We start from the raw sequence: 26656 nt of genomic DNA, 5'->3' as shown, positions 1-26656 counted from the left end.
TTAGATTAAATTGACTTTTTTGAGCTTTACATCATGGTATAATGTTATTCCTTTCATCAAAAACATACTTGGTGCGTTGCCTTGTTTCTTTCATGCATGTTTGAGAAATCCTTTGATCTCCCATGGCAACCATTCAGCTGTGCAAAACTTCTGGTAGGAACAAGCAACGCCTTTGAGATGCAGCTCCTCCTCTGAGTTGCAGTCTCCAGGTTGAGCTTCTGCCTCACAGAGCAGCCCTTGCTTGTGACTCGCCGCCCAGCTCCCTCAGACTAGCCAGCAGCAATTAGCAAATCCCTGGTGGAACTGCTGAGCTCATCATACGAGCTACTACTCAGCAAAACACTGATAAAAATATTATAAAAGAGTGATGTGATGGCTTTCTGTAGGCGAAGATTCAAAAAGAATAGGACGATTCAAAATGGAAAGAAGAACTCAACTCAGCCTGGCTATGTATGAAAAAATATTGGCCCTCTCTGGTAACCAATGAATTCAGTGATTAGCCAGGTGTTTTTTAGGACCTCTAAACCTGTGTTATAAAAAACAGAACCTATCGAATAACAGAAAGCAAGCTAAAAGATTTCAACAACCATCACATTATGCATGGATCTAAATAAATTCAAGAACAAATCTGAAACAAAGTCATTTTTGTCTGTCCAATGGGGAAAGGGTACAAAGCCATTTCCAAGACTTTGGGACTCCAGCAAACCAAAGTGAGAGCCATCATTCACAACCTTCCCAGTAGGCCTACCAAAATTATTACAAAAGCGCATCTTTAATTTATCCAGCAAATTTCAAAACAACCCAGAACATCTAAAGCAACACAATCCTCGCTTGGCTCAGTGTTTATGATTTCACAATAAGGAGAGGAACTGGGAAACAATGGCATTTACTTCATGAGAAAGTCCAAAACCACTGTTGGACAAAAAAAAAATCCCACTAAGGCACATTTCACATTTTCCAGAAACTGAGACTTTCTGTAAAATATTTTGTGGACTGATGAGACAGAAAAACTACTATATAGAAGGCGTGCTTCCTGATGCACCACTTTTAAGGCTAACGCGGTATTTCAGAAAAAGAAATTCAAGCTCAGTGGTGGGATGGGATGGAACTGCTGCTAGCAGATGAGCCGTAACTGATGAGACGATGAATTCTGTCAGTATGAGCTTAAAATGACCATGGTCGAAAATCCTCCATTATGACAGATTTAAAACAAATGTGCAAAGAAGGAGTTTGCACAAATTAATCCACAGTGAAGTCGCAGACTTTCTTCTAGTTTTAAAAAAATGTGTTTTGAATTTACCAGGATTATCTGTTTATGAAACTTGTTTGAGCTAATAAACTTGAAAGTGACAAAAAGAATTCCATAAGGACAAGACATTTTTCTCACGTTGAGTGAAATAATCCGCCAACAGAACTAGAACCTGTTCACCAGGAATTATTTACTCTAAACATGCTCCAATATTTTGCTGAAAGGTGAGTTTTGTCATATTTCAAATGTACTGAGATATTTGCAGTAAAAACTAGACCAAAAATACTTGGTAAGATTTTGTTTTTGCAGGCAGTGTACTATTGTATCAAAATGTACTGCTTTCATAAGTAATCATCAGATCAATCCTCAATTAAATTGCACTTTGTGTTTTTGTTTTATTTGGACATCAAGTTAGAGGATCTTCGTCGTCGGCTGCAAGAGGCAGAAGACAGTCGGCTCGAAGGGAAAAAAGATCTGACTGAGGCTCACAGAGAGCTTCAAGGCTGTGTGCAGGAGCGAGACAAGTTACGAAAAGAAGCACTAGAGCTGAGGAGAGAACTGGCTGATGAGACCAGAGAGAGAGAAGCCATCCAGGTTTCTAATCAGGAGCTCAGAGCTTCCATCAAAAGAGCGGAGAGTGAAAATAACAGGTGCAGCCATCCCACAAGTTTGGATATGTTCAAGGTCTATTTTTGTAGCAAGAAAATGCTCGATTTCAATGTTGCACCCCTTTTAATCTTATGACGACCAGCCTCAGACGAGCTTTGGAGGAGAAGCAACGTAACGAGTCCATCTTAGAAGAAAGTAGCAGCTCAACATACAAAGAAGCAACCACTCTGAGGAGCTCTATGAGGGAGCTGGAGAAGTCTCATCTGGAGGCCCGCAGAGAGCTGCAAGAACTACGCAGACAGGTGGTAGGATTACTTTGAATTGTAATATCTTTTCTCACATGTTTTGCTTGAATCAGTTTGTGGAATCTTTATGCTATCAGATAAAGGTCCTTGAAAGCAAGAACAGACTTCAGAAGCAGGAACTGGTGGAGCTGCAGAGCCAAGTATGTCAGGAGGAACAGAGGGCAGAGGAAGCACAGCGGGAGGCTTTTGTTCTCAGTCAGAGAGTGCTGGAGAGCGAGGCTGCCAAGGAAGCAGCGCTCAGTGAGGTAAGTGGTAAATGATCTACTGGTGTTGGTGTTTTGCTTTTAATTTGTGTTTTCTTTTCTGATTGTTTCTGAGTTCTTCATTAATGGCTTTTGGATTTTTTTTTCCCTTCATCATATGGAATTAATATCAGCTACAACATTTAATTTCCTTTTGGGATCAATAAAGTATTTTTGAATTGAATCCGTTTATTCATCTGTGTTCCTTATGGGAACACAGATGAATTAGGTCATGTTTTATTTAATTAATTCCTTGTGCTTAACTTCTTACTTATTGTTGTGTTCTCATTTTGCATTTTAGTTCATTCTGTTATCCTTGTTCTCCTTTAGTTCAGCTCCCTTTATGTTTTCTGTAGCTGCGTTTCCTTTGGCTATATAACTGCACAAATTGGAATAACAAAAATAAATTTGCTTAATAGGAACAGCTAATTATGGAGAATTTTATTGTGATATTTTCTGGTAGTGTTGTGGAAGCAACAAAGATTATGACTAAAAAACAACATTTTGCTTATATTTTAGGTAACTGTATGACTGTGAGTGCATGGCACAGCATTCATAGAGCCGCAAGCACAAATATTGTTCTAGAAAAACATTCCAGTTTCCAATAGGCTTCTTCAGGAGGCCAGTTATTTTAAAAAGTGTGATTTATATCATTAAGCAGGACACAGTAACTTCATTCAAACCTTAATTTTGAATTTACACAAATGTTTTTTCCACTCTCTCAAAAAGCAGAGAAAATGGCTAAAAAAACATTGGCTAAAAAAATGGCTAAAAAAATGGCCATTTTTTTAGCCATTTTAGCTTAAAATTGCTTAAGCTATTTTTTCAAAATCACTTAAGCAAATCTTTTAGTTTATCTAATTCCAATAGAAATAACAAAGGTCAAATGACTTTGTAAATAAAAGTTTCCATATTATGCTTTCATAGTTTTGCTAAATCAGATTTTTTTTTACATTCATGTACTTAAAGATGTAAGCAGTAAAGTCCTGCTAGTTTACAGAACTCAACAAATGTGTTTGACAACAATGTCCTGTCTTTAAAAGTAAAATATTATAAAGGACATTAAGATATGTAAGTCACCACACAACACATCAGCTGCACAGTGCACACAGACAGGACTGTGGCTTTGTTCACAGGTTGCAGGTCTGCAGTGTCATGTGATGGAACTGGAAACAGCTGAGCGGCAAAGCCGAGAGCTGCTGCACGAAAGAGAAGCCAATCAGCAGCAGAGCGACCAGAGGCACAGAGAAACCACAGCTCAGCTAGAAGAAGTGCTGGAGGACTCCAAGACGCAAATCAACAAACTTTCTATCACACTCAGTCTGGCTGAAAACAGGGCCCAAAGCCTGGAGGAGCAGCTAACTCTGAGCAAAGCTATATGTCGGGACTTGGAGCACCAGCTGGCAGGGTTGAATGCAGCTCTGCACTGCACTGTTGGTGTCAACCATGTGACGCTGTGGCACAAACGTGGATCACAAACAAGATCTTCCTCTCCCTCAAGGAGACACTTCCATGTGACAGGTAAAGATGACATTGTATCATGCTGCAACGCTACAAAAAACAAAATCTTGTGAAACATTCTCCTAGTGCATATATCTTAGTACAGTTAAGACTAAACTAACCTGCAAGTAACTTTTGGACAAGATATAGGAGCTTGTTTTAAGTCAGTAATTCCTTAAGATTGATGAAAAAGTACTGGTTCTATTGTCAGTTTATCTAAACTACAACAAGACATTTTTCCAATGTTATAAGTGAAATAATCTGCCAGTGGAACTAGTACTTTTTCATCAATATTAAGGAATTACTGACTTAAAACAAGCTCTTATATCTAGCTGAAAAGTTAATTATGAGTTAGCTTTGTCTTATTTCAAGTGTACTAAGATATTTGTGCTAGAAAAATACTTGGTAAGATTTTGTGTTTTTCGAGTGAAGATACCCTGCAGCTGTCTTTGTTTCTTTTGAAAGTATGCAAACTAAGACATGCTTTTTCTGATCAGAGGGAGAGTATGGACCAGAAAAATCTGGACTACCCTTGCTTAATTCTGAAGATGAAGAATTAAATGTGAAATCTGTGCAAGCAACTCTGCAGGAGTTCATGAGGGAACTCAAGGATGCCCGAAGAGAAAAGGTATAAATCAAAGTCTTACAATATGTTACACACTAACATATTGTAATCCTATTCTTAACATTTTTAACAAAATCTTAACCGTGAATCATCTTTTTGATTTAGGATGAAGCTCAGGCTCAGATAGTCAGTCTGAGTCAACATGTGACTGAGTTGAAAGTCTCTCAGGAGAAGTTGCTCAACCAGCTGCTGGAGGTACAGCGCTCCCTCAGGCTATCAGAGGAGGGTAAGGAATCCCACCAACAATCAGAAAATATCAGTTGCTTATTGACAGACATATACAATGTGCTTACTGCTATAGGAAAACAAGAAATGGCACGACAGTTGCATAAGGTGCAAACGTCCCTCACCCTGCAGCAGGATGTTGCACACTGTAAAGAGAAGGAAAGCAGAAACCTTGAGGGTCAGTTGGCTCAACTCAAGACTTCTCTTCAAGCCTCTCAGATGAAATGCAGGTCCTTGCAGGTATGTTAAAGACATATGGATAGTGATTTTCCAAGAGACTAAGATTGACTTCAAACATGCACATTAATGTTTATGTTGCATTGTTCAGTGGCGTCTCCAAGAAGGGAGCAGGGGGGCCATTGCCCCTTAAAAATAAACCTGAAAGTCATTTTCATGTCATAGAAAAGCATACAGTCATTCTCTCCAATGAAGGCATAAATGTAGAACCCAATAAGCAAATTAATACAAAATAATAAATAAATTACACTTTTTTTTTATAGCCGTACCCCCCTAAAAGTTTTACTGTCATTGTGGACCTGCTGTGTCCCTGTCTGCATGTGTTTACTCACATCTCCATCCTTTCTGTTTAATTATCTGGTGATGTTTTTTTAATAGCCGTAGCAACCCACAGACATTCACTGAATGTGTATGACATGCTGCTATCTAATGTGTCATTCAAATTATACAGAGAATAACACATCAACACAAAGTTCTTCACATGCTCTGACTTTTAAAAAACAGCAGCCGATGTTACCACCAAAACTATTGCCATGGAAGCCAAATCATCATGTTCTGCATATCATCGCCTGCCTAAAATAATGGCCTAAGTCATTTTTTTTGCCAAAAGTGATTTATTTATTTATTTGGCATAAATTATCTTTTGGCAAAAAACGACTTAGGACATTTTTATAGGAATGCGACGATGTGCAACACACACACTGTGCTACCTATGTGAAGGTCTGCTAAACAAGCGTGTGAAATATCTTCTTTAGGACAAGTTGGAGGTCTTGCAGGAGTTAGAAACGGGTGCAAATGCTGAAAACCAGAAACTGAAAAAGTCTCTGGAAACAGCGCAAAGCAGAGCGAACCACATGGAGCTTTCTCAGTGCACCCTTCAAGGTGAGCTACAGAGGGCCCACCTCAGAACAGCAGAGCTGAATGCGGAAGCTGCGGCTCTTCGGGAAAGACTTACAGAAACAAGACGAAAACTGTGCGAGAGTGAAGATCAATGCGCAACGCTTAGGGCCAGCGAGGAGAGGTTGGCGGTGTCGCTGACTCGAGCTGAGCAGCATGAGAACGAGCTGAGGGAGCAGGTTCGTAAGCTTTCAAATACCATAAGTCGGACCGGGAAGAACACTGAAGGTTTGCAGGATCAAGTAACCGAGCTGCAAAGGGTTCTGACTGCTAGCGAGAAGGACCGAAGACTGCTGCAGGTACAGTGTGTTGAACAGTTTCTCATAATATGAATTAAAGGAGCAGTACTATGTGAAATCGACTTTTTTGAGCTCTACATCATGTTATAATGTTATTCATCACCTTAAACATATCTGGAGTGTTGCCGTGATTATTCCATGTATTTTTGAGAAATCCTTTAATCTCCCATGGTAACCATTCAGCTGTGCAAAACGACTGGGTGGACCTAGTTCCGCCTTCGAGGATGAGCATTGAGCATTGACTACTCTCACCACTGTTGCATTATATCTATTAATATGTTACACAGTACCTTGTTGTTGTTGCTATTGGTTACTGCAGAAGTTGAGGATCAATCGGAGTTCAATAGTCTGATTGTCTGGACAAGTGTAGATTTTTCAGAAGGTAAAGTTGAGGGAACCCTGCGTATAGTTCTGAACTATCAAGACAATGAAATAAAATAAAAAACATTAGGAACCACATGAAGCGTGACCAGCTGATAACTCTCTTGATTTGCTGAAGAGAAATCTCATTATAACATAAAGAACTAATAAAAGCCTTTGGCTATTGTACAAACTCGCAATGTTTTCATGAAATTGTGTGATTCTGAAAAGTATATTTTAACATCTGTATATCCGTAGGAGAGTTTGGATAAAACCCGGGACGCACTTTCAGAGAGTAAGAGGCTGAACTACTCACTCACTGAGCAAACCCAAAACCTTAACTCAGCACAACAAGATTTATATGTTAGAATATCTGAGCTGGAGAAAAGTAACCGGACGCTGAAGGAGGTGAGCCACACTGTACTCCTGTGAGTGATGCTGCTAAGGTCGAGGTTCTTTTCTGAAGTATGAATTGATAAACTCTGTCACAGAGTCAGAAGCAACAGGAGGAGGCTCAACTACAAACGTCCAAGCACATCGACAGAGAGAAGAAGGAACTGCAGGAAAAGCTTGCCAGCATGCAGAGCTCTTTGCAAAAGCTTCAGAACGAGAAAGCAAAGATGGAGAAGACATTGACACACCTCAGCAAAGACAAGTCTGCACTTAGAAAGACATTAGAGAAAGTGAGTCTGCTCATTTTAAAAGCCTCATTTTGAAAGTACTTTTAAAAAAAAAAATTTTATCGCCCCGCAAGGGGTCTTTTTGTGGGCTCTAGTGTCCCTTATTTTTTTTTTTTTCAAAGTAGGCTGACAGGAAAGGGGGTTAGGAGAGGGGGGAAGACATGCGGTAAACGTCGTCGGGTCCGGGAGTCGAACCCGCGACAGCTGCGTCGAGGCTACGTTTGCCTGAATGTGGGTCGCGCTAACCCCTCCGCCACCACGGCACGCCCTTGAAAGTACTCTTTAAAGAACGCTACATTTATATATATATATATATATATATATATATATATATATATATATATATATATATATATATATATATATATATATATATATCCATCCATCCATCCATCCATCTTCTTCCGCTTATCCGAGGTCGGGTCGCGGGGGTAGCAGCTTCAGAAGGGAGGCCCAGACTTCCCTCTCCCCAGCCACTTCTTCTAGCTCCTCCGGGGGAATCCCGAGGCGTTCCCAGGCCAGCCGAGAGACATAGTCCCTCCAGCGTGTCCTGGGTCTTCCCCGGGGCCTCCTCCCGGTGGGACGTGCCCGGAACACCTCACCAGGGAGGCGTCCAGGAGGCATCCTGACCAGATGCCCGAGCCACCTCAACTGGCTCCTCTCGATGTGAAGGAGCAGCGGCTCTACTCTGAGTCCCTCCCGGATGACTGAGCTTCTCACCCTATCTCTAAGGGAGAGCCCAGCCACCCTACGGAGAAAACCCATTTCGGCCGCTTGTATCCGCGATCTCGTTCTTTCGGTCATGACCCAAAGCTCATGACCATAGATGAGGGTGGGAACGTAGATCGACCGGTAAATCGAGAGCTTCGCTTTTTGGCTCAGCTCTCTCTTCACCACGACGGACCGGTACAGCGCCCGCTTGACAGCAGACGCTGCGCCAATCCGCCTGTCGATCTCCCGCTCCCTTCTTCCCCCATTCGTGAACAAGATCCCGAGATACTTAAACTCCTCCACTTGGGGCAGGACACCCCCCCTGACCCGGAGAAGGCACTCTACCCTTTTCCGGCTCAAGACCATGGCCTCGGATTTGGAGGCACTGATCCCCATCCTGGCCGCTTCACACTCGGCTGCGAACCGCTCCAGCGAGAGCTGCAGATCACGATCTGATGAAGCCAAAAGGACCACATCGTCTGCGAAAAGCAGAGATGAGATCCTAAGGCCACCAAATCGGACCCCCTCAACACCTTGGCTGCGCCTAGAAATTCTGTCCATGAAAGTGATGAACAGAATCGGTGACAAAGGGCAGCCCTGGCGGAGTCCAACTCTCACCGGAAACGAGCCCGACTTACTGCCGGCAATGCGGACCAGACTCTGACACCGGTCATACAGGGACCTGACAGCCCGTATCAAAGGGCCCGGTACCCCATACTCCCGGAGAACCCCCCACAGGGCTCCCCGAGGGACACGGTCGAACGCCTTCTCCAAGTCCACAAAACACATGTAGACTGGTTGGGCGAACTCCCATGCACCCTCCAGGACCCTGCCGAGGGTGTAGAGCTGGTCCAGTGTTCCACGACCAGGACGAAAACCACACTGCTCTTCCTGGATCCGAGGTTCGACTATCCGACGGACCCTCCTCTCCAGGACCCCTGAATAGACCTTGCCAGGGAGGCTTAAGAGTGTGACCCCTCTATAATTGGAGCACACCCTCCGGTCCCCCTTTTTGAACAGGGGGACCACCACCCCAGTCTGCCAATCCAGGGGAACTGCCCCCGATGTCCATGCGACATTGCAGAGTCGCGTCAACCAACACAACCCCACAACATCCAGAGCCTTAAGGAACTCCGGGCGGATCTCATCCACCCCCGGGGCCCTGCCACCGAGGAGCTTTTTAACCACCTCGGTGACCTCGTCCCCAGAGATTGGAGAGCCCAACCCAGAGTCCCCAGGCTCCGCTTCTTCAGTGGAAGGCATGTTGGTGGGATTGAGGAGGTCTTCGAAGTACTCCGCCCACCGGCCCACAACGTCCCGAGTAGAGGTCAGCAGCACACCATCCCCACTATAAACAGTGTTGGTGCTGCACCGCTTCCCCCCCCTGAGACGCCGGATGGTGGACCAGAATCGCCTCGAAGCCGTATGGAAGTCTTTCTCCATGGCCTCTCCAAACTCCTCCCACGCCCGAGTTTTTGCCTCAGCAACCGCCCGAGCCGCATGCCGCTTCGCCCGCCGGTACCCATCCGCTGCTTCCGGAGTCCCACAGGCCAAAAAGGCCCGATAGGACTCCTTCTTCAGCCTGACGGCATCCCTCACCGAAGGTGTCCACCAGCGGGTTCGAGGGTTGCCGCCGCGACAGGCACCGACAACCTTGCGGCCACAGCTCCGATCGGCCGCCTCGACGATGGAGGCACGGAACACGGTCCACTCGGACTCCATGTCCCCCACCTCCCCCGGGACGTGTTCGAAGTTTTGCCGGAGATGGGAGTTAAAGCTCCGTCTCACAGGGGATTCCGCCAGACGTTCCCAGCAGACCCTCACAACACGTTTGGGCCTGCCAGGTCTGACCGGCTTTCGCCCCCACCACCGGAGCCAACTCACCACCAGGTAGTGGTCAGTGGACAGCTCCGCACCTCTCTTCACCCGAGTGTCCAAGACATACGGCCGCAGATCCGATGAAACGATGACAAAGTCGATCATCGAACTGCGGCCTAGGGTGTCCTGGTGCCAAGTGCACATATGGACACCCTTATGCTTGAACATGGTGTTCGTTATGGACAATCCATGGCGAGCACAGAAGTCCAGCAACAGAACACCGCTCGAGTTCAGGTCGGGCGGGCCGTTCCTCCCAACCACGCCCCTCCAGGTCTCACTGTCATTGCCCACGTGAGCGTTGAAGTCCCCCAGCAGAACAAGGGAGTCCCCAGGAGGAGCACTCTCCAGTACCCCCTCTAAGGACTCCAAAAAGGGTGGGTAATCTGAACTGTCGTTCGGCCCGTAAGCACAAACGACAGTCAGAACCCGTCCCCCCACCCGTAGGCGGAGGGATGCTACCCTCTCGTTCACCGGGGTAAACCCCAACGTACAGGCGCCGAGATGGGGAGCAACAAGTATGCCCACTCCTGCCCGACGCCTCTCACCTTGGGCAACTCCAGAGTGGAAGTATGTCCAGCCCCTCTCAAGGAGACTGGTTCCAGAACCAGAGCCGTGCGTCGAGGTGAGACCGACTATTTCTAGCCGGAACCTCTCGACCTCACGCACTAGCTCCGGCTCCTTCCCCACCAGAGAGGTGACATTCCACGTCCCAAGAGCCAGTTTCTGCAACCGAGGATCGGACCGCCAGGGTCCCCTCCCTCTGCTGGCACCCATCCCACACTGCACCCGACCCCTTTGGCCCCTCCCACGGGTGGTGGGCCCATGGGAGGGGGGGGCCCATGTTTCCTCTTCGGGCTGAGCCCGGCCGGGCTCCATGGGTAAAAGCCCGGCCACCAGACGCTCGCCATCGTGCCCCCCCTCCAGGCCTGGCTCCAGAGTGGGGCCCCGGTGACCCGCGTCCGGGCGAGGGAACACCAAGTCCAAAGTTCTTGTCCATCATAAGGGGTCTTCGGGCTGCTCTTTGTCTGGTCCCTCACCTAGGACCTGTCTGCCTTGGGTGACCCTACCAGGGGCATGAAGCCCCAGACAGCATAGCTCCTAGGATCATTGGGACACTCAAACCCCTCCACCACGATAAGGTGGCAGCCCATGGAGGAGTATATATATATATATATATATATATATATATATATATATATATATATATATATAGTATATATAAACACTTTCTACCGTAAAGCCTTGGAAGGTTTATTTTTGGTTAAAAAAAAATAAAAATCTGAAACATCTGAATTATATGAGCAAGCCAAGCCACAATTGGCTTTAAATGTAATTAAAGTATCTTCAATTCAATTCTGCAACTGCTGGAAGCCAGAACTGAAGTAGTATGTGTTTAGTGTTGCTCAGAGACCTTGCTGCCACACTCTGGACTCTATGAATACATGCAGATGCTGAGGCCATGAGACACATAAATGAGCAGGCACTGAGTCTTGCAGGAACAAATTATTTTTGTAATTTAATCATTTTTGCTACATATTAGCTATGTTTTTTGGTATAAAGTTGTCTTTAAAAATCCACAAAACAAGCAAAATTTTGCTGATTCGTGCTACAAACATGCTAGAACTTGAGTGTCGGAAGAGTTATGGTGAATTTGTTACCTTTTCTCTGTTGTCAGGTGGAGATGGAGAGACTCAGAAAAGAAGAGGAGGTAGTATCTGTTGCCAGGGAGAAAGCCCAGCTGGAGCAGACACTGCAAAGCCTGGAGAAAGAGCTGACTGAAGAGCAGAGAGTAGTTCAGACTCTCAAGGTAAGAAGATCCTTGCAACATGAACCATGAGGAAAGACGTGCTCTAAATGAGGTGAAAAAAATGAAATGGGAAATTTCAATCAATTCTAGCTCTCATGTGTTATAGTGACTTGTCAAAAATATTTATGTCTTTTGATCTTTTTCTCACTTTCTCGTATTTCATTGGGATTTTTGGCAATATTAACTACCGATCCACTTTATTCTCTTCCGATATCGATCCCGATATCTGAGGTTAACATCAGCCAATCCGATGCAGAACAACAGTGCTGAATTAACTTAAAATGTTTCGTTTTGTTTAAACACAGACACAAATGTACTGAATTCTGCATTTATTTTATAACTCTGCACCAGTGCAGCACACTTAAATACAACAGTAGCTCCACAAGCTTGGTCAAACTCTGATTTGTTTAGTCAGTGCAATTAGAATTATAACGCCCAATGGGAAATAAAACATAAAGAAACTGAAAACAATAGGTTGACTAGTTTGGTCAAACGTAAAAAAAAACTGCAACAAACCTTCTTTCAAATGGTTCAGAAATGCAATTAGGAATTCTAAATATAATGTAAAATATATAATAAAACATGACGTCTTTTAGAGCACAAAGCATAGAATTAGACTGAATAGATCTACCCTTAGGTATTGGGCCCATTGTCATGATACCAATACCTGTGTCAGGACCGATAGAAGTATTGGTATCGGATCGGTGCATCTTTAATTCTAACATATGGTTTGATCTAAACCTTTCGATTTTCATTTCTGGCTGTCAATCAGTCAACTAATCAAGTTTACTTGTGTAGCACATTTCAGCAACAAGGCAGTTCAAAGTGTTTTGCATGATAAAAACACAAATATCAGCAATTGAAACATTAAACATCAGGGTCAGGTGAAGCTTGAAGCTCTGTCCCAGTTATGTCTCTGCCAGCATATAACAGCCTTTCTTTCAAGATTGCCCTGTATTTAGTTAGTCATCCTCCATAACTGTTGACCAGCATCCTTGCTGGAAAAAAAGCTCCATCCTCTCTGCATGATGTTGTCACCAGCATGTTTCACCTAATGATGGTCTATTTAGTCAATAGCCAGTGTTGTTTTTTCACTACACATAAAAATTTAAGGTTGCTAAAAAGACTTTATTGTGGTCTCATCAGACCAGAGCACTGCCACATGTTTGCTGTGTCCCTTACAGCAGACTTTACAAAGAACTTCCCATAGGTCATTTTTGTGGAGTGCACATCCAAGAGTTGCTGTATTTATTTAGGGGGTACCAAAGTAAAGGTCAGGTTTAAGTCAAGTCAAGTTTATTTGTGTAACACATTTTCAGCAACAAGGCAGTTCAAAGTGCTTTACATCATAAAAACATCATGAGACCATTTATGAAACATGCAATACACATTACATTTTGTCAAATGCTGCCATCAAAATCATCAAGCAAATACACATGAGATATGTTGATCAATGTTCGACTTACTCCCGATGTGTTTGCTTATCTGAATTAGATTTGTAAAAAATATATATATTAAAATACGTTTTTTCTTCTTCTGTTTCTTCTCTTGGCATGCAACATGTAATCCTAATAAAACACTAAAAAAAATCAGTTGCAGGACTGTAGCAGGACTGTAGCAAAATGTGAAAATATTCAACTAATATAAATACTTTTGCAAGACATTGTACTACACTTAATTGTTTTTGATTTCTTAAATAAATGGGCAATGAATAAAAATATAATTCTATAGATTTTTTGGTAATACTTTATTTGAAGGGGTGTGCATAAGACTGACATGGTACTGTCATAAACATGACATAACACCTGAACATGAAGGAGTCTTCATAAAGACTCCTTCATGTTCGTGACAAGTTTTATGTCATATATATGACATTACAATGTCAGTCTTATGCACACCCCTTCAAATAAAGTGTTACTGATTATTTTTGTACTAAAAATGATTTTTAACTTGTGGTTTGAAAAAACAACTGTCAGTTTAAAAGTCCCTTCAGTTTCCTGATTACAAAAAAAAAAGTGAACAACAACTTTTACCCCTTCCCCGATTTATTTTTTTCTTTCTACTCTCTGTTTTCAATCCTTCAAAACTGAACAAACTGCTGATAGATCCAAATCCCAGAGATGGAGCGTACTCATGCACAGCACCTCCTGGAGGTGACAGCTCATCATCACAGGGAACTCGATTTAGAGACGGAGCGCCTGAGGGACAGTCGGCTCCAGGCAGAACTGTCCTTAGAGACCAGAGAGATGACTCACTGCCAGAGGGTCAGACACCTCGAGGAACAGGTATTATACCTGCAGCTGCAAAAATATCCACCTACTCTTACTCTCTTATTATAATCTACATTCTTCCTCCTTCCTGGTCCCCCCAGGTGCTGGCTCTCAAAGAACAGCTCGATCGAGAGATGAGAAGGCGTCAGGAATATTTCATTCAGATGCTACAACCCGGTGTGTAGGCAGTGAAGTATGTGGCGCCTCTGTGTTCTTCCTCCGCTGTCCTCCTGGAAGCTTTCCAACATCTGCATGTGTCAAGCCACAGCCATACTTGGAAGCGCACAAACGCGCTGCTGAGGTGTTCGCAGCCGCCCCGCAGACACACATGCGCGCGGGATTATGCTAATCTGCGAGAAAGCTCAACTACAACAAACAATAAGCGGATTGTTCGGAAGTGAACTGGATGTGCCACATTGTTTTGTGGGATTGCTTTGTGGCTCGGAGGACTTTATCTGTCCAATTATCCCGTGATGAAAACCTTTCGTTAATTTGGGTTTTGATTGATCTGCATACTCATTTGTTATCATGGTTATGTGGCCGTTTTCTGACACGATCAAATTCATTGTTTAATTGATCTAAATGAGAATAACTAAGTTTAATCATCATTGAATGCAAATATGAAGTGGAATTGTCTGAAAGTTTTGCATCATGTCATATTACGAAATGTGCTGCAATGTTAAGAAGTTACCATCATTTTCAGTCAAAAAGATTGTAAACTTTCACAGCCACATCGAGCATCTCTGCTCATTTGTTTCAAATAAAAACATCCATACATTTACAAATATGCATGAGAAAGTGTTTATATTGTTTTTCCACATATTCATCCTTTAATCAAGCTTAGTATTCTCTTGATTTCTTTTTTGTATACTGTGTGAGCTTTTTTTCAGTTGTTTTTTTTTTTCATCTCAAAGCCAACATGTTAGTAACTGCACATAGAGAGAGGTTAACTGTGCGGGGGGAAAAATCTGTCAGAGTTTCTTTAAAGCAGCCCTTTGATTAACATAGATCCACCCAGTGGTTATCCTGTTACCGACCTCTCTCTGACTATTGGCCGGACAGAGTTAATTATGCAAGGTAGTGAATCCCCTGTGGGGGAGGTGGGGCCAAAAGCTGAAAGAACTCTTTTGGCAAGCAGAATAGAGCTTTTATTGAGGATATTTCTAAGCTGACCTTCAGGGACCAAATCACTGGATTGTTTTTAAAAAAGGAAAAAAAAAAAAAGAAAAACATCTCAGCTGAATCACGCTGCTCTCCCCCCACACCCCTCTTCTTTCATTTCTTTCCCTGTTTAATTTCAGGGAGACAGACTGTAAGCTCACGCGGCGGCCGGCAGCAAGCAGAATGCAAGGAATCTGCTGTATTCCCCCGTCTCGCGCAAGAAGCCCAGCTTGCTGCTGAAAGGACGAGTGAGAGGGAGGCAGAGGCAGATCCGAGGAGGGGGCAGCGGTCGGGGAGGACTCCGGCTTCGCTGCGGCTCAGAGGAGGAAAAAGCGTCCGGTCTTGTCCTGTTCTGCTCCACTCTGCACTTGTTGCCTGAGGTGCGTGAGCTCCTCCCTCCCTTCCACGGTGCCTGCTGTCAGCTCCATCCCTGGGCGGCCGAGGCCATGCTGCTGCTGGTGCTGCAAGCCCTCCTGCCCTGCTTCTGCACCCTGCTGCCCGGGGTGGAACCCGCCGTGTCCCTGGAGGACTTCTACCCCTTCGGTCCTGACCAGGGGGACGCCCAGACCACCGCCCAGGACGATGGAGGCTCCGGGCTCCGGGAAATCTCTGTCGCCTTCCCGTTCTTTGGTGACAGACACTCGGGACTCTACGTGAGTAGATGAAAAGAACTGTGTGTTTTCTGTCTGAGTTGGATGTGTTTTGGTATGTCATCACAAGTGTGGGCGTGTGGGGGTATATGTGTGTGGGTAAAGGGCAGGTAGCAGTTGAAGCTGACAAGGTGTGATTTGTGCTGGGTGGGGGTAGATGAGATCTGGTGCACAGCCAAATCCTACACTGCAAAGCCCGTTCAGAGTTTTCGCTGAGTCCGCTGTGTAATAATCTCATTTGTTTAAAAAGAAAAAAAATGCCGGCTCTCCCTTCCTCCTTACATCTGCTCCGTTCCTGCACTCTGCTTGCTCCCGAGCACACGTGGGAGACCAAACTATTAGCAGAACAGTGGTAACCCGCCGTTAAAAGTAAATCTGCGAAAGAGCCTTCTGAGGGAAATGACAGTTTGTGTTCAGCATCTGTGAGTAATTCTTCTACACAAGAAGCTGGGAAGAAGGGGAGGAAATGCTCGCGCCAGAAAGAGCAAAAACAGTGCTCCTGGGAGGAAGCTGAAAGGTTTGACAAGGATTTTCGCGCAGCGCAAGTGAAGCATCCTTTGATCTGCCTTTGTCATATATTGGGTTCGGCTCCAGCAAATGGAAAAGGAAAAGGCAGAACTCTCTTAAATCAACACCACCTGTTGTGGTTATGCATCCACACTTTCTCTCCAAATCTGCCCCTCCTCGCCTGGAGCCGTGCCTGTCCCCCCCAGCCCCCTTAGCGCCCCTCCCATTGGGATCTCTGGCATTAAAAAGACTGAGGAACCATGACGACAATTAGCAAGGTCAAAAGGTCGTCTTCCAAAACACCATTTCTCTCACAGCCTTCTGCAATAACACTAATCTCCACCTGTCAAATTAGACAAGATAAGACAAGCTGCAGGGTGCTTGACTGGTTGATCTCAGATCAAATTAACATCACGCCGGTCGTGAAAATCAGGGCAAACGTGCCCTGTTGTGTATGATGTTATATTGCTCAGCATTTTCAGTCGATTGTAATTCTGAAGTCGTGGAAAACGCCATGAATGGATCATCCTAAAATGACGCTCGCTCTTTTCAGCGGCTCACCTGAATCCATTAAACATCTGCTGCAAGGCGTGCGGGCCGCGGGGCGATATCTGCCGTCTGGAGGCAGATAGTATTTCACTCAGCTCTCAGGAATAAATTTCTACATTTCTCCCAGGAGCTCGCTCCAAGCCTCTGGGCTACTGCCACAAAGAAGCCGTGGAAGCAGACCGATTTTAGACGCTGTGTGGGTGCTGTCTTACTTCATTAGCATTACTGAAGCTTTTGAGCCCTTGAAACCTTTCGCAGCAGATCCTTTTTAGAACTATATGATCCCTAATATGTGCTATTTCCAGACACAGAAGGAATTCAACCTTTAGTTACCGCGATCTCTAAATGTCACTTTAAGCTTCTTTTATTGAACCCAGGGTCTTTCCCAACTTCCACTCCTATTTCTGCCACATAGTAACCAGGCTTGTCCCACTGTTATGGTTTTGTATCTGGGAGTTTTCTCATGTTGCTGGGATCTCTTCTTCTACTCCTCCTCCACATCCTCCCCTCCCTCTCCTCCCACACCTCCGATAACATGGCAGGGGTCTTCCTCCTCTGGAACTGTCCGGCTGCTTGTATCTGAGAAACGACCAATCACTTTAACAGAGCACAGATGTGTATGCGTAACCCCATTAGGAGGTTCTGAATAATTATTGTACTCAGACTAACCATTCCCATTGAAGTTGAGCATAAGAAACACGAAGGAGGACATCCGGGATCAGAGAAACCACACAAGTTTATGAGCAGATGTGTGAATATCCCTCTCTGATCAAATCCACTTCTTGTTTGGAAAGTATAAATATACATAACCTATTCAATTTGTTTTGCAGCTTATTTCCAAACTCAGTTTTCACCAAGCTTTCAGCTGCTCATTAATTATTGATTTTTGGAGCAGAAGCAATGAGTTGGCACATGTTTGGGAGAGCAAAGTTTTTAATAAAATTGTAATGCAAATCATTACAGAGTTGACATATTGAACTCTTCAGAATTTTACAGGAGAAATTAGAGTGTACAGCATTACTAGCATGATTAAAAATTGCAGTTTTCACGTGAATCCTCCAGTGGAGACTGAAAACTATGGCAGGAATATACGGTAATATCATTAGAACCAGACTTTATTAGATATTGAATTTTTTATATATTCACACACTTTATTTGAAAATACTAAGTCAAATATCTTTACTGAATGTCTTAAAAGTTCAATATTGCTTTTAGCACTATATTATCATTTGTACATTTATCCTACATATATTTTTTCTTTCCTGTAACAGTAACACTTGTATGCATGTATATGTATACATATATATGTGTGTATATATATTCACACATAGTGTCTCTGTGCAATGACAATAAAGTAAGTCTAAGTCAAATATAACAGAAAGTTTATTTCTGTGCAATTATGAATGATTTTTTTTTTACTTTATTTCCCCTGGAGAAATTCACCTTCAGAAAATTTACCTACAAATACAAAAATTAACTAAAAATTCACTTTGAAAATATTTTCTGTGAAAATTTTGTGACGAAAGCTAAAGCAATGAGCGGTAGATCAACTTGATCAGCTTTTAACCAATCAAATTACACTCTTTTGCTCACATGACAGCAGTACACTTGGACGGGGCAGAGGTGTTTCTCTTAATTGGCTGGTTGGTGTCTCAGAACAAGAGCCTCTGCAGTTATTGTCATCAAATCAGTCAAACATTTCCCCCAATTTGAGAGAATGAAAAAAATAGCTGGGAGAAGGTACCTGGTGTTCTGTTGTAATCTGTTTAAGAGAAAAACTCCTCACTCATCTTCCTCCCGCAGTCTTAGTGTGACACCCAGTCAGACCGTCAGTTCCCAAAACCTCAGAAAAACAACCTTGCAAAAGCGCACCTGGTATCAATGTGACCCCATCAGACTGCGCACAGAGTAAAGAGTCTGCGGGTCCAATGGACCCCCTTTCTTAAGACCGCAGAACGGTCTTAAGCCACACTAACGAGATAACCATTAAGAGATGCACCTCTGGCCCGGTCCAATGCACTGGTGTCACATGATCAACCTGGTGACCCATGGCAACCATTCAGATGTGCCAAACATCTGGGTGGACCTCGTAATGCCTTCAAGATGCACCTCCTCCTTGGAGATGCAGTTTCCAAGCTATTTAGCTTCCGCCTAACAGGGACACCCTCCCACATGACTCCCCCACTCAGCCCCTTCAGACTAGCCAGCAGCAATTAGCAAACACCTGGTGAAACTGCACATCTTCTGAGCTCATTATACGAGCTACTTCTCAGTAAAAATGTTGCTAAAGGGTTAATAGAGGAGTCATGTTGTGATGACTTCCTGAAAGCAGATTTTTAGAAAGAGCAGGAGTTTCTTAAAGAGACGGAGGCCCAATTTCAACGCGGTATATCACTAAGTTAGATTTCTTTTAAGTCATATTTGATATATGCAGCATTTTTATGACAACTGAAATTAACTTCAAGTAGCAAGTAACTTAGTTACTTCATAATGCTATAAAATGGCATTATATGCCTGGAAAATATAATACTGCCTCTTTAAACAGATGGCTCTTTGAAATAGCCATTGTTGAAATCAAACTTATTTTCCTCACTGAGAGCTGATCTGTGGAGTGCTTCATTACATCTCATCATTTTGGGCTCTTTTTACTTACAGTATATTTGGTGTAAGTTGTGATCCCAATAACAGTTTGATTATGTCTACAGGGGTCTGCTGTTTCAGATCCCTGTAGACATAGATTTCAGAAATAGATTTATCAGGTATTGTTGACGTTTCACTGTTACGCTTAGCTAACTTGATTTACTGTAGAAGATGTTTGCTTCTATCTTTTTTTAATACAAACCTAAATATATAATGTTTGGGGTCTTTTTCTCCCATCTTGCGCCATCACAGTTAATGTAAACAGAAGAATGTTGCGCAACCACAATAACTGTACCCTGTGAAACACGAAACACATTACTGTGCTGAGAAAAACATTAGGCGGTTGAACAGTATGAAGCTATATGAAATACAACAGGAATTTAGGCAAGAGATTTTTTATAAATCAAATAATTCACGAAATTGTTGCAGATCTACTCAAACCCAACCAAAAAAAAAGACTTTAACATAGAAGTATAACAAGATAAAGAAAGAAAAAAAAAATTTCACCCTTTAACTCAAATGGAATTACAAAAGCAAGTGGAACCTCGAAGTTTGAAAATAGCAGCTGACAGGTGGGAGTGGCAGAGTGTTCAAAGTACTAAACCTAACTTCATCCCACATGATCAGCAAAAGAAATGCTATTATTCCTTTTTAAATGGGACCAAAACAAAGCAAAAAAACACCAAAAAAAGGTTAATTATCCTATGATCTACAGCGCAACTACAAATGTAAGAATTAGTGATTGTGGCCAATTAAGAGCAATGTGCTCTTAATGGACAGCAGCTGCAATGAAAAACAAGGGATGATGTTTCAGGAAGCTGAGCAGCAGCTCTCAATCATGTAACTTTCAGAAGCTTATCCCAAATGGAAAACACAGGTTGTAACAGTGGGCTATTGTAAACGAGTAGTTCCAAATAATATAAAGCAGCAGGTGAAGGTTGTTAAAGCATGCAGTACTGAAATTTTTTCTCTTTCTGCCTGACTATAAGGAACTTGCAGAGCAATAAGACGCTCTGCTGTTTTATTTGCTGCTCCATGTGTCAAGTCTTTATCCTCATCAGGGATACTTTTTCATAGAGATGCAAAACTCAGGCTCCCGAGTCCATTAGTTCAAATTTAGGACTAAAACACAAAAAATTTCCTGCTGTTTTTTTGTTGGTTTTTTTTTTGAGGCAGAAGTTGTAAAACCCAACACAAAATGCAGGAATGACAAGATTTCCTAAATTCATGCATTCACATTCAGCATTTACCTCTACTGTGCTATTCATTCAACTTGAAAAAACGCATCACATCATGGTTGATGATGTGTTTCTGGACTGAAAATGGTGAGATGTTTTAGTATTGATTCAACTAGTTGATAGAAAAAAGAGCCAGTTAAGAGAAATCTCTCTGCAGGCAAACTATACGAGTTGCATCTATATGTTTTTTTTAAGGTATGTGTAAGATTAAAGGTATAACAGAGGAATGTTGACAGGGTTGAATTTCTTTATAAATGAATGCTCAGCATGAGGGATTGCTGATAAGTAAACAACAAAATGAAACTGTTCCTTGTCCCTTGATGCTCATCCAGGTGGAGTGAATGATGCAACTCTGTGATTCGACAAAAGTTTCAGAGTTTCTGTAGACAGAAAACATTTTAACAATAAGCTGAAATTGACTATTTTTGGGAAGAATTAAAATGATTGAATTAAGTTATATAAATGTGCACTTTTTTAGAATTTATTAGAACTAAATTGCTTGGCACACAAATCGTTGTAAACTGCAGTTCTTCTTGTCTTTTTATTTTGAAAGACTGAATTTTATAAGAGCAGACCAATCCCAAAGGCAGAAGGAAAATGTAAGTGACTCCAACAGTTTTTCATCATTTAAAATACAAGACAGTCGAATTAAACATGCAATCTATTTGAAATATTACCTATATACTGGATATATATTAAAGAAATATGTTGTCTGTTGTAAGTCAACAACTCTTTCTGAGCCACGGCCGAGAAGGTGCAAGTGCATTCGCCTTCTCTGGTCCTGTCAGCTACCTGGACAAGGTTGTAGCTGTGGAAGCTCACTTTTGGACAAGAAAAACTAATGTTTTCCCAACCTGATCTATGGCCCTCTTTTTCATTTAGAGCTTTGCTTTGGCTAAGCTTAAGCCAGAAAAAAGTTTATTTTAACCTATAAAACTGCTTGGCTCTAAAGAAAACCACCCAAGCAAAATCCTGAATATATCTGGCAAAGAAATCCCTTCCTCCCCAAAAAAAAATGTAAAGAAAAAGTTTGTTGCAGTGTGAAGTGGTAGTACTTAAAGTGAGGGATACATCTTCTATGACTGACTCATTGCTACGAATGGGAATTTATCGTATTGCTAATAGTTTATTGTAATAAATTTCTTGCCATGATGTGAATTTTGATTTATCGTTGTCATGATAGATTCCAAATAATGGTGTCTGTATAGTCGGGATTGTTATTTTTACTATTTTCTCCACTCTTTGTTCAATGAGAGTGTCAATAAATATGAAAATATAATTAAATGCAGCCACTGTGTGCAGCTCAGTGTCACAAATCATATTTCTTTATGTGGCTGCTGTTATAAAGAAGTGTATTACAAATGGCCATGTTTTTCAAGGGTAGCATTTGCGTTTGTGGAGCTATGACTGTTGTGTCATGCAGTCAGACATAGTCACATTAAATAGAAGTAATGAATAGTTCCCATCGTCATGTTTATTGTTATCACAATAGTCCCACAAAATATCGTGATAAAACTTTAAAGGGGCAATGTTATGTAAAATAACACTTGTTGTAATGTTATCCCCTGATCAAAAACATACCTTTTATGCATGTTTGAGAAATTCTTTCATCTCCATGGCAACCCATCAGCTGTGCAAAACGCCAGGGTGGACCTAGCTCCGCCTTTGAGGACATAGCTCCTCCTCTGAGCTCCCAGCCTCACAGAGCAGCTCTCCTCCACAACTACCCCACTCAGCTCCTTCAGACTAGCCAGCAGCAATTAGCAAACACCTGGTGGAAGTGAGCATCTGCTAAGCTCATTATAGGAGCTATTTCTCAGTGCAATGCTAGTAATAAAGGGCTAATAGAGGAGGAATGTTCAAATTCCAATTCAAACATACTTTATTGATCCCAAAGATAAATTAAATGTTGTTGTACTCAATAATTCCGATTCTTCAGAGATGACTTCCAGAGTTTTAGAAAGAGCAGGAGTTTATTAAAGAGACAGAAGGCAAATTTTAAGCCACTATATTACAAAGGCAAAGCTCTTTTAAGTCATATTCAATATGTAGAGCATTTTTAAAACAACTGAGGTCAACATAGTTATTTAATAGTGCTAATAAATTGCACTATGTGGCTGGAAAATACATAATACTGCCCCTTTAAGTCCATATTGCCCAGCCCCTACTCGTTGCACCTCTCTTCTACTGGTGTTTCCAACCTAAGTCATGCTACAGCACAACTCAAGGCAGCTCTGAACCCCTTTACTTTCTCATATCAATGTGATACAGAACCTTCCCTACCTGAATGTCACAGATCAGTTAGAATAAGAGAAGATGTTTTTTTCCTCAAATGTTATTTCCTTGTGAAAGCCATCTTTAGAGACTCTCTACAAGGTGGAAATGCACTTGTTTAAGCAGTTCCAGGTGATACTACACTGGATTAGATGTAAAAACTAAAATATTCTAATGTTACAATATAAAATGTTGTTTATTTTTGGGGATTTTCTACACTAATTCTGGTTTAAGGATGGGTCACTTTCAGGCTGCTCTCAGCACAGGTCTCTCATTAGTGGGCATGCGGGTGTGGAAATTCTGCCGATCCTTCCCTATGCAATAATTGTATTATTCTCTTGTATTATTATTATTAGTATTATTATTATTATTTTATTTTATTTTTTTCCTGGTATCAGATGGCGCTCCGGCTGACCCCTGAACTCTGCCTCAGCAGTTCGTCCACGCTCTCTCTTTCCTTCTCTCTGTCTCTCTGTCTCCCTGCACCGGCCACATTCTCACCACATCACGCTGATTCAGAGGGGAAGACTGTGGTTGGGCAATTAACTGAACTGCTGCGCTGTGCCAAACAAAACTTCCTCTGCTGTTTTTACAGCAAAGTTCTTCAAATTATGGTTTTCATGCATCCGCGGAGCCGAGTTCAGCCGTCTGACGTTGCTTTGTCACTGTCACATGCCACTCAGCATGAAAGCGAAGATAGTTCACACCGGGGTTTTAGGACAGAAAGGAAAGGTGCCAGCCAGGACGGACAGACTCTTCCCATGCTAATAATACTCCGGCACAATGCATGAATGAAAGCCTTTCATTGGGATTCACCCCCTCTGTCTGCAGGATGAACCTTTCCACACAAGTTGTTTGATGGGACAGATAGTCTGTTGTGCTGTATCTGGTTCTAACTTTATTAGAGCAATGATTCAGAATCTGTCCCCATGTTGAAATTGAGGAATCACTATAACATAAATCACTTCTTATATCACTTTGCATCAGGAAAGTTCCCTAACTGGGCGTTTGCAAACTAGATTCTCATGCTGTGATAAGAATGCAAAAAATGTTTTAGCAATTTTAAAGTGTAGCTTTTTGAAATCTTGGCATATCTTGAAACTAGATGTTGGATGTAACGAGTTAAATTTACTTGAGTAACTTTTTGGGAAAAAAAAAACAAAACTTTTAGGAGTAATTTCGCTTCACTGCACCTTTTATTTGAGTAATATTATTATGAAGCATCACTACTATCACTTCACAGAATGAGAAAAAAAAACTTGATTTACCCAAAATGCACCAGACACAGACTCTAACTTGACGTCCATGTTGTAGCGACACTTCTTGTTTCTACGCAAGCTCTGCAAACAAATCTTTTTATTTTAATCTTTAAGATCCTAGAATTTGCACGACTACAATTTTGTCTGTCTGATGACATCATTTTTAAATATTCAGAAGTTTGATCGGTTACACTGCACTAGAGGAACCATTTTACCAAGTACTTTTTCACTCTTGAAAAATTTCTTGAAATACTACTTTCTACTTGTGTGAAAATATGTTGAACTAGTACTACTCTTGCTTGAGTACAATTTTTGCGTACTCTGCCAACCTCTGGTCTAGCTGGTGACCTATGCCTTTTACAGACCTATGTAAACAACTCGCTCCTTATATGTTTCTCAGACTTCCTCTTGCAGATTCTGTTTCGTCTTAACTTGCATTTGCAACTCCTAATGATGCTCGGCGCAATTTTAGATATTTTTCCCTAATTGCATGTTAAAACAGTATTAATCACAAAGAGTCAGAAATGCTCAGATTTGTCTGCTTTTATTGGAGTCTCAGTGGGGACTAAATGTGTATTGTGGAATTTAGCCAGATAAAGAGAATTAAGTGAGTAAATGAATGTCATGTGAACCTTTTGCTTTCTGTAGGATGACTAAAAGCTAAAAAGATAACATTTAGTCATAAGCATGACATAAATGCTTATTAGTAGTTAAGGTGCTAATACAGATAAGCACAAAATTATTCGCACCACTCCCAGATTAAGTCTTAAGGTAATCTTTTGGGGTTTTTTTACCAACGCGTTTCTTCTCACTGGATGTTTTTTGTTTTGTTCTTTTTTGCAAGTTTTTGGAGTGGCCCAGTCTAAACTCCTGATTTGAATCTGACAGAGAATCAGTGAAGGATTAGGGTGATGGAAAGGAGGCCAGTCAGTCTTAAAGATAAATTTAAGACTGAACCATGCAGAATACTGCTCAGGGTCTGCTGTAATTCAGTAAGATCAGTAAAGATTCTTCCTTTGATTATTGAGATGAGTATAAATCATTTGCCATTTTTAATAAAAAAGATATATTATTTATACTCATTTTCTGTTGATTTATTCTCTTTTCGGAAATGCCTCTTTCACTTCTAATCAGAAAAAAATGTTGAAAGTAAATGATTTGACATCGAAATCTACCAGTTATGTGTGTGTGTACATATATATACATACAGTATATTGGATGTTTTAGCTGCTACTTCTAAGTCCACATTCACATCTTTAAAATAACTTCCCAGTTATGCCAGTCATACCAGTTATGGGCAAATCAAGCAGCAAACCTTCACATACAGCATGTGGAAACACCATTTTCCTGGACTTACATCGCTGCATTACCTTTCGCTTGTCTGAAGGTTTTTGGTTACTTTACTGCTGGTGGAAGTCTGCAGATTTAAAGACCACAAATGCTCTTCCAGGTGTGCTGACTTTGCAGGTGTGAGCAGCAGCAAGCAAGTTCTCTCAATTGCTGTCATTAAAGGAAGCGTCTGTTTGCTAAGTAGGAAGTGCCAACTTCCACGAAAGCAGCTTTCACTGCTCATTTCCAGAGTTTACCCAGTGACGTCGGCGCAGTTCAGCCAAGTTTATGTTTTCCCATTCAGCACTTTTCATCTAACTCCACCTAATCCTATAAACAAGTCAGAGCAACTTCAGGCTGACATGTGGGGTGTTTTATTCATGTGGCTTTGTTGGTCCCTTTCCTCAGGTTAACAACAACGGTCTTGTGTCTTTCCTGAGGGAGGTCTCTCAGTTTACACCGGTGGCTTTTCCAATTGCTGGCGACAGAAGGGTGGTGGCGCCGTTCTGGGCCGATGTGGACAACCGTCTGGCAGGGAGCGTCTTCTACAGGCAGAGCCAGGACGCTTCCGTCTTGAGGAGGGCTTCAGGTGACGTCAGGACGTACTTCGCAGAGTTCCCTGACTTCAACGCAACATGGGTGCTCATTTCTACTTGGCACCAAGTCACTTTCTTTGGAGGAAACTCCCAAACGCCGGTACAAATTTACCCGAATCTGTTCTGTAAACATCAAGTTAAGTAGTAGCGTAACTTTGGGTGTTTTCAAAATCTGATCTCAACATATAATACAGTAGAAATACACTGGTCCTGGGTAGAAGCAACCAATCAGAGCCAGGAGAGGGTTAGCGCTGTCAGTCACAATCGTATATGTAACACTAGAAAATTTCGGAAGAAATTTAGCCGGGGCCTGCCAAGGCGCGCCCGTCGGGCATGGGCCCGGCGTCGTCGCGCCACAAATCGGCGTCGACGCCAAAGGACGCCGCGACGTGATCAGTGGCACGCGGAGAACCGCAAGAACGTTAAGCGAGGCGGACGTGCACCGTTCGGTACGATTTAAAATGTTGTCAAGGCTTTTATTTTGGAAGTTTTGTTAACCTTCATTTCAAAGGGCCAAACTAATCCCATGCGTAATAGTCCTTGGGTTAAAATAGTTATA

The 26656-nt window shown here is 42.4% G+C and overlaps 2 protein-coding genes across 8 annotated transcripts in view; both read left to right on the top strand.

The window, feature by feature from the left end:
* Positions 1–15133, top strand: part of LOC102229182 (rootletin-like) — a 32275-nt gene extending 17142 nt beyond the window's left edge. Inside the window, 13 exon segments of the mRNA XM_023340258.1 lie at positions 1661–1899; positions 2001–2160; positions 2241–2408; positions 3542–3926; positions 4403–4533; positions 4636–4756; positions 4832–4995; positions 5748–6188; positions 6807–6956; positions 7040–7231; positions 11493–11624; positions 13730–13909; positions 13996–15133. Of these exon segments, the coding sequence (XP_023196026.1) occupies positions 1661–1899; positions 2001–2160; positions 2241–2408; positions 3542–3926; positions 4403–4533; positions 4636–4756; positions 4832–4995; positions 5748–6188; positions 6807–6956; positions 7040–7231; positions 11493–11624; positions 13730–13909; positions 13996–14079 (2547 nt within the window). The 3' untranslated portion in view covers positions 14080–15133.
* Positions 15134–15178: 45 nt separating this feature from the next.
* Positions 15179–26656, top strand: part of sned1 (sushi, nidogen and EGF like domains 1) — an 84591-nt gene continuing 73113 nt past the window's right edge. Inside the window, exons 1-2 of one of the 7 annotated variants that reach the window (XR_002753329.1) lie at positions 15179–15708; positions 25910–26197. Coding sequence is in view for 6 of the 7 variants with exons in the window: in XM_023340265.1 (XP_023196033.1) it covers positions 15502–15708; positions 25910–26197 (495 nt within the window). In the remaining variant the exon portion in view is untranslated. The remainder of the gene's footprint in view (positions 15709–25909; positions 26198–26656) is intronic. The other 6 variants (XM_023340265.1, XM_023340259.1, XM_023340261.1 and 3 more) reach the window with 6 other exon arrangements.

Source organism: Xiphophorus maculatus, chromosome 9 (assembly GCF_002775205.1).
Source record: "Xiphophorus maculatus strain JP 163 A chromosome 9, X_maculatus-5.0-male, whole genome shotgun sequence".
NCBI lineage: Eukaryota > Metazoa > Chordata > Actinopteri > Cyprinodontiformes > Poeciliidae > Xiphophorus > Xiphophorus maculatus.
Note: the sequence above shows the minus strand (reverse complement) of the source record. Positions and strands in the feature narration are given on the sequence as shown.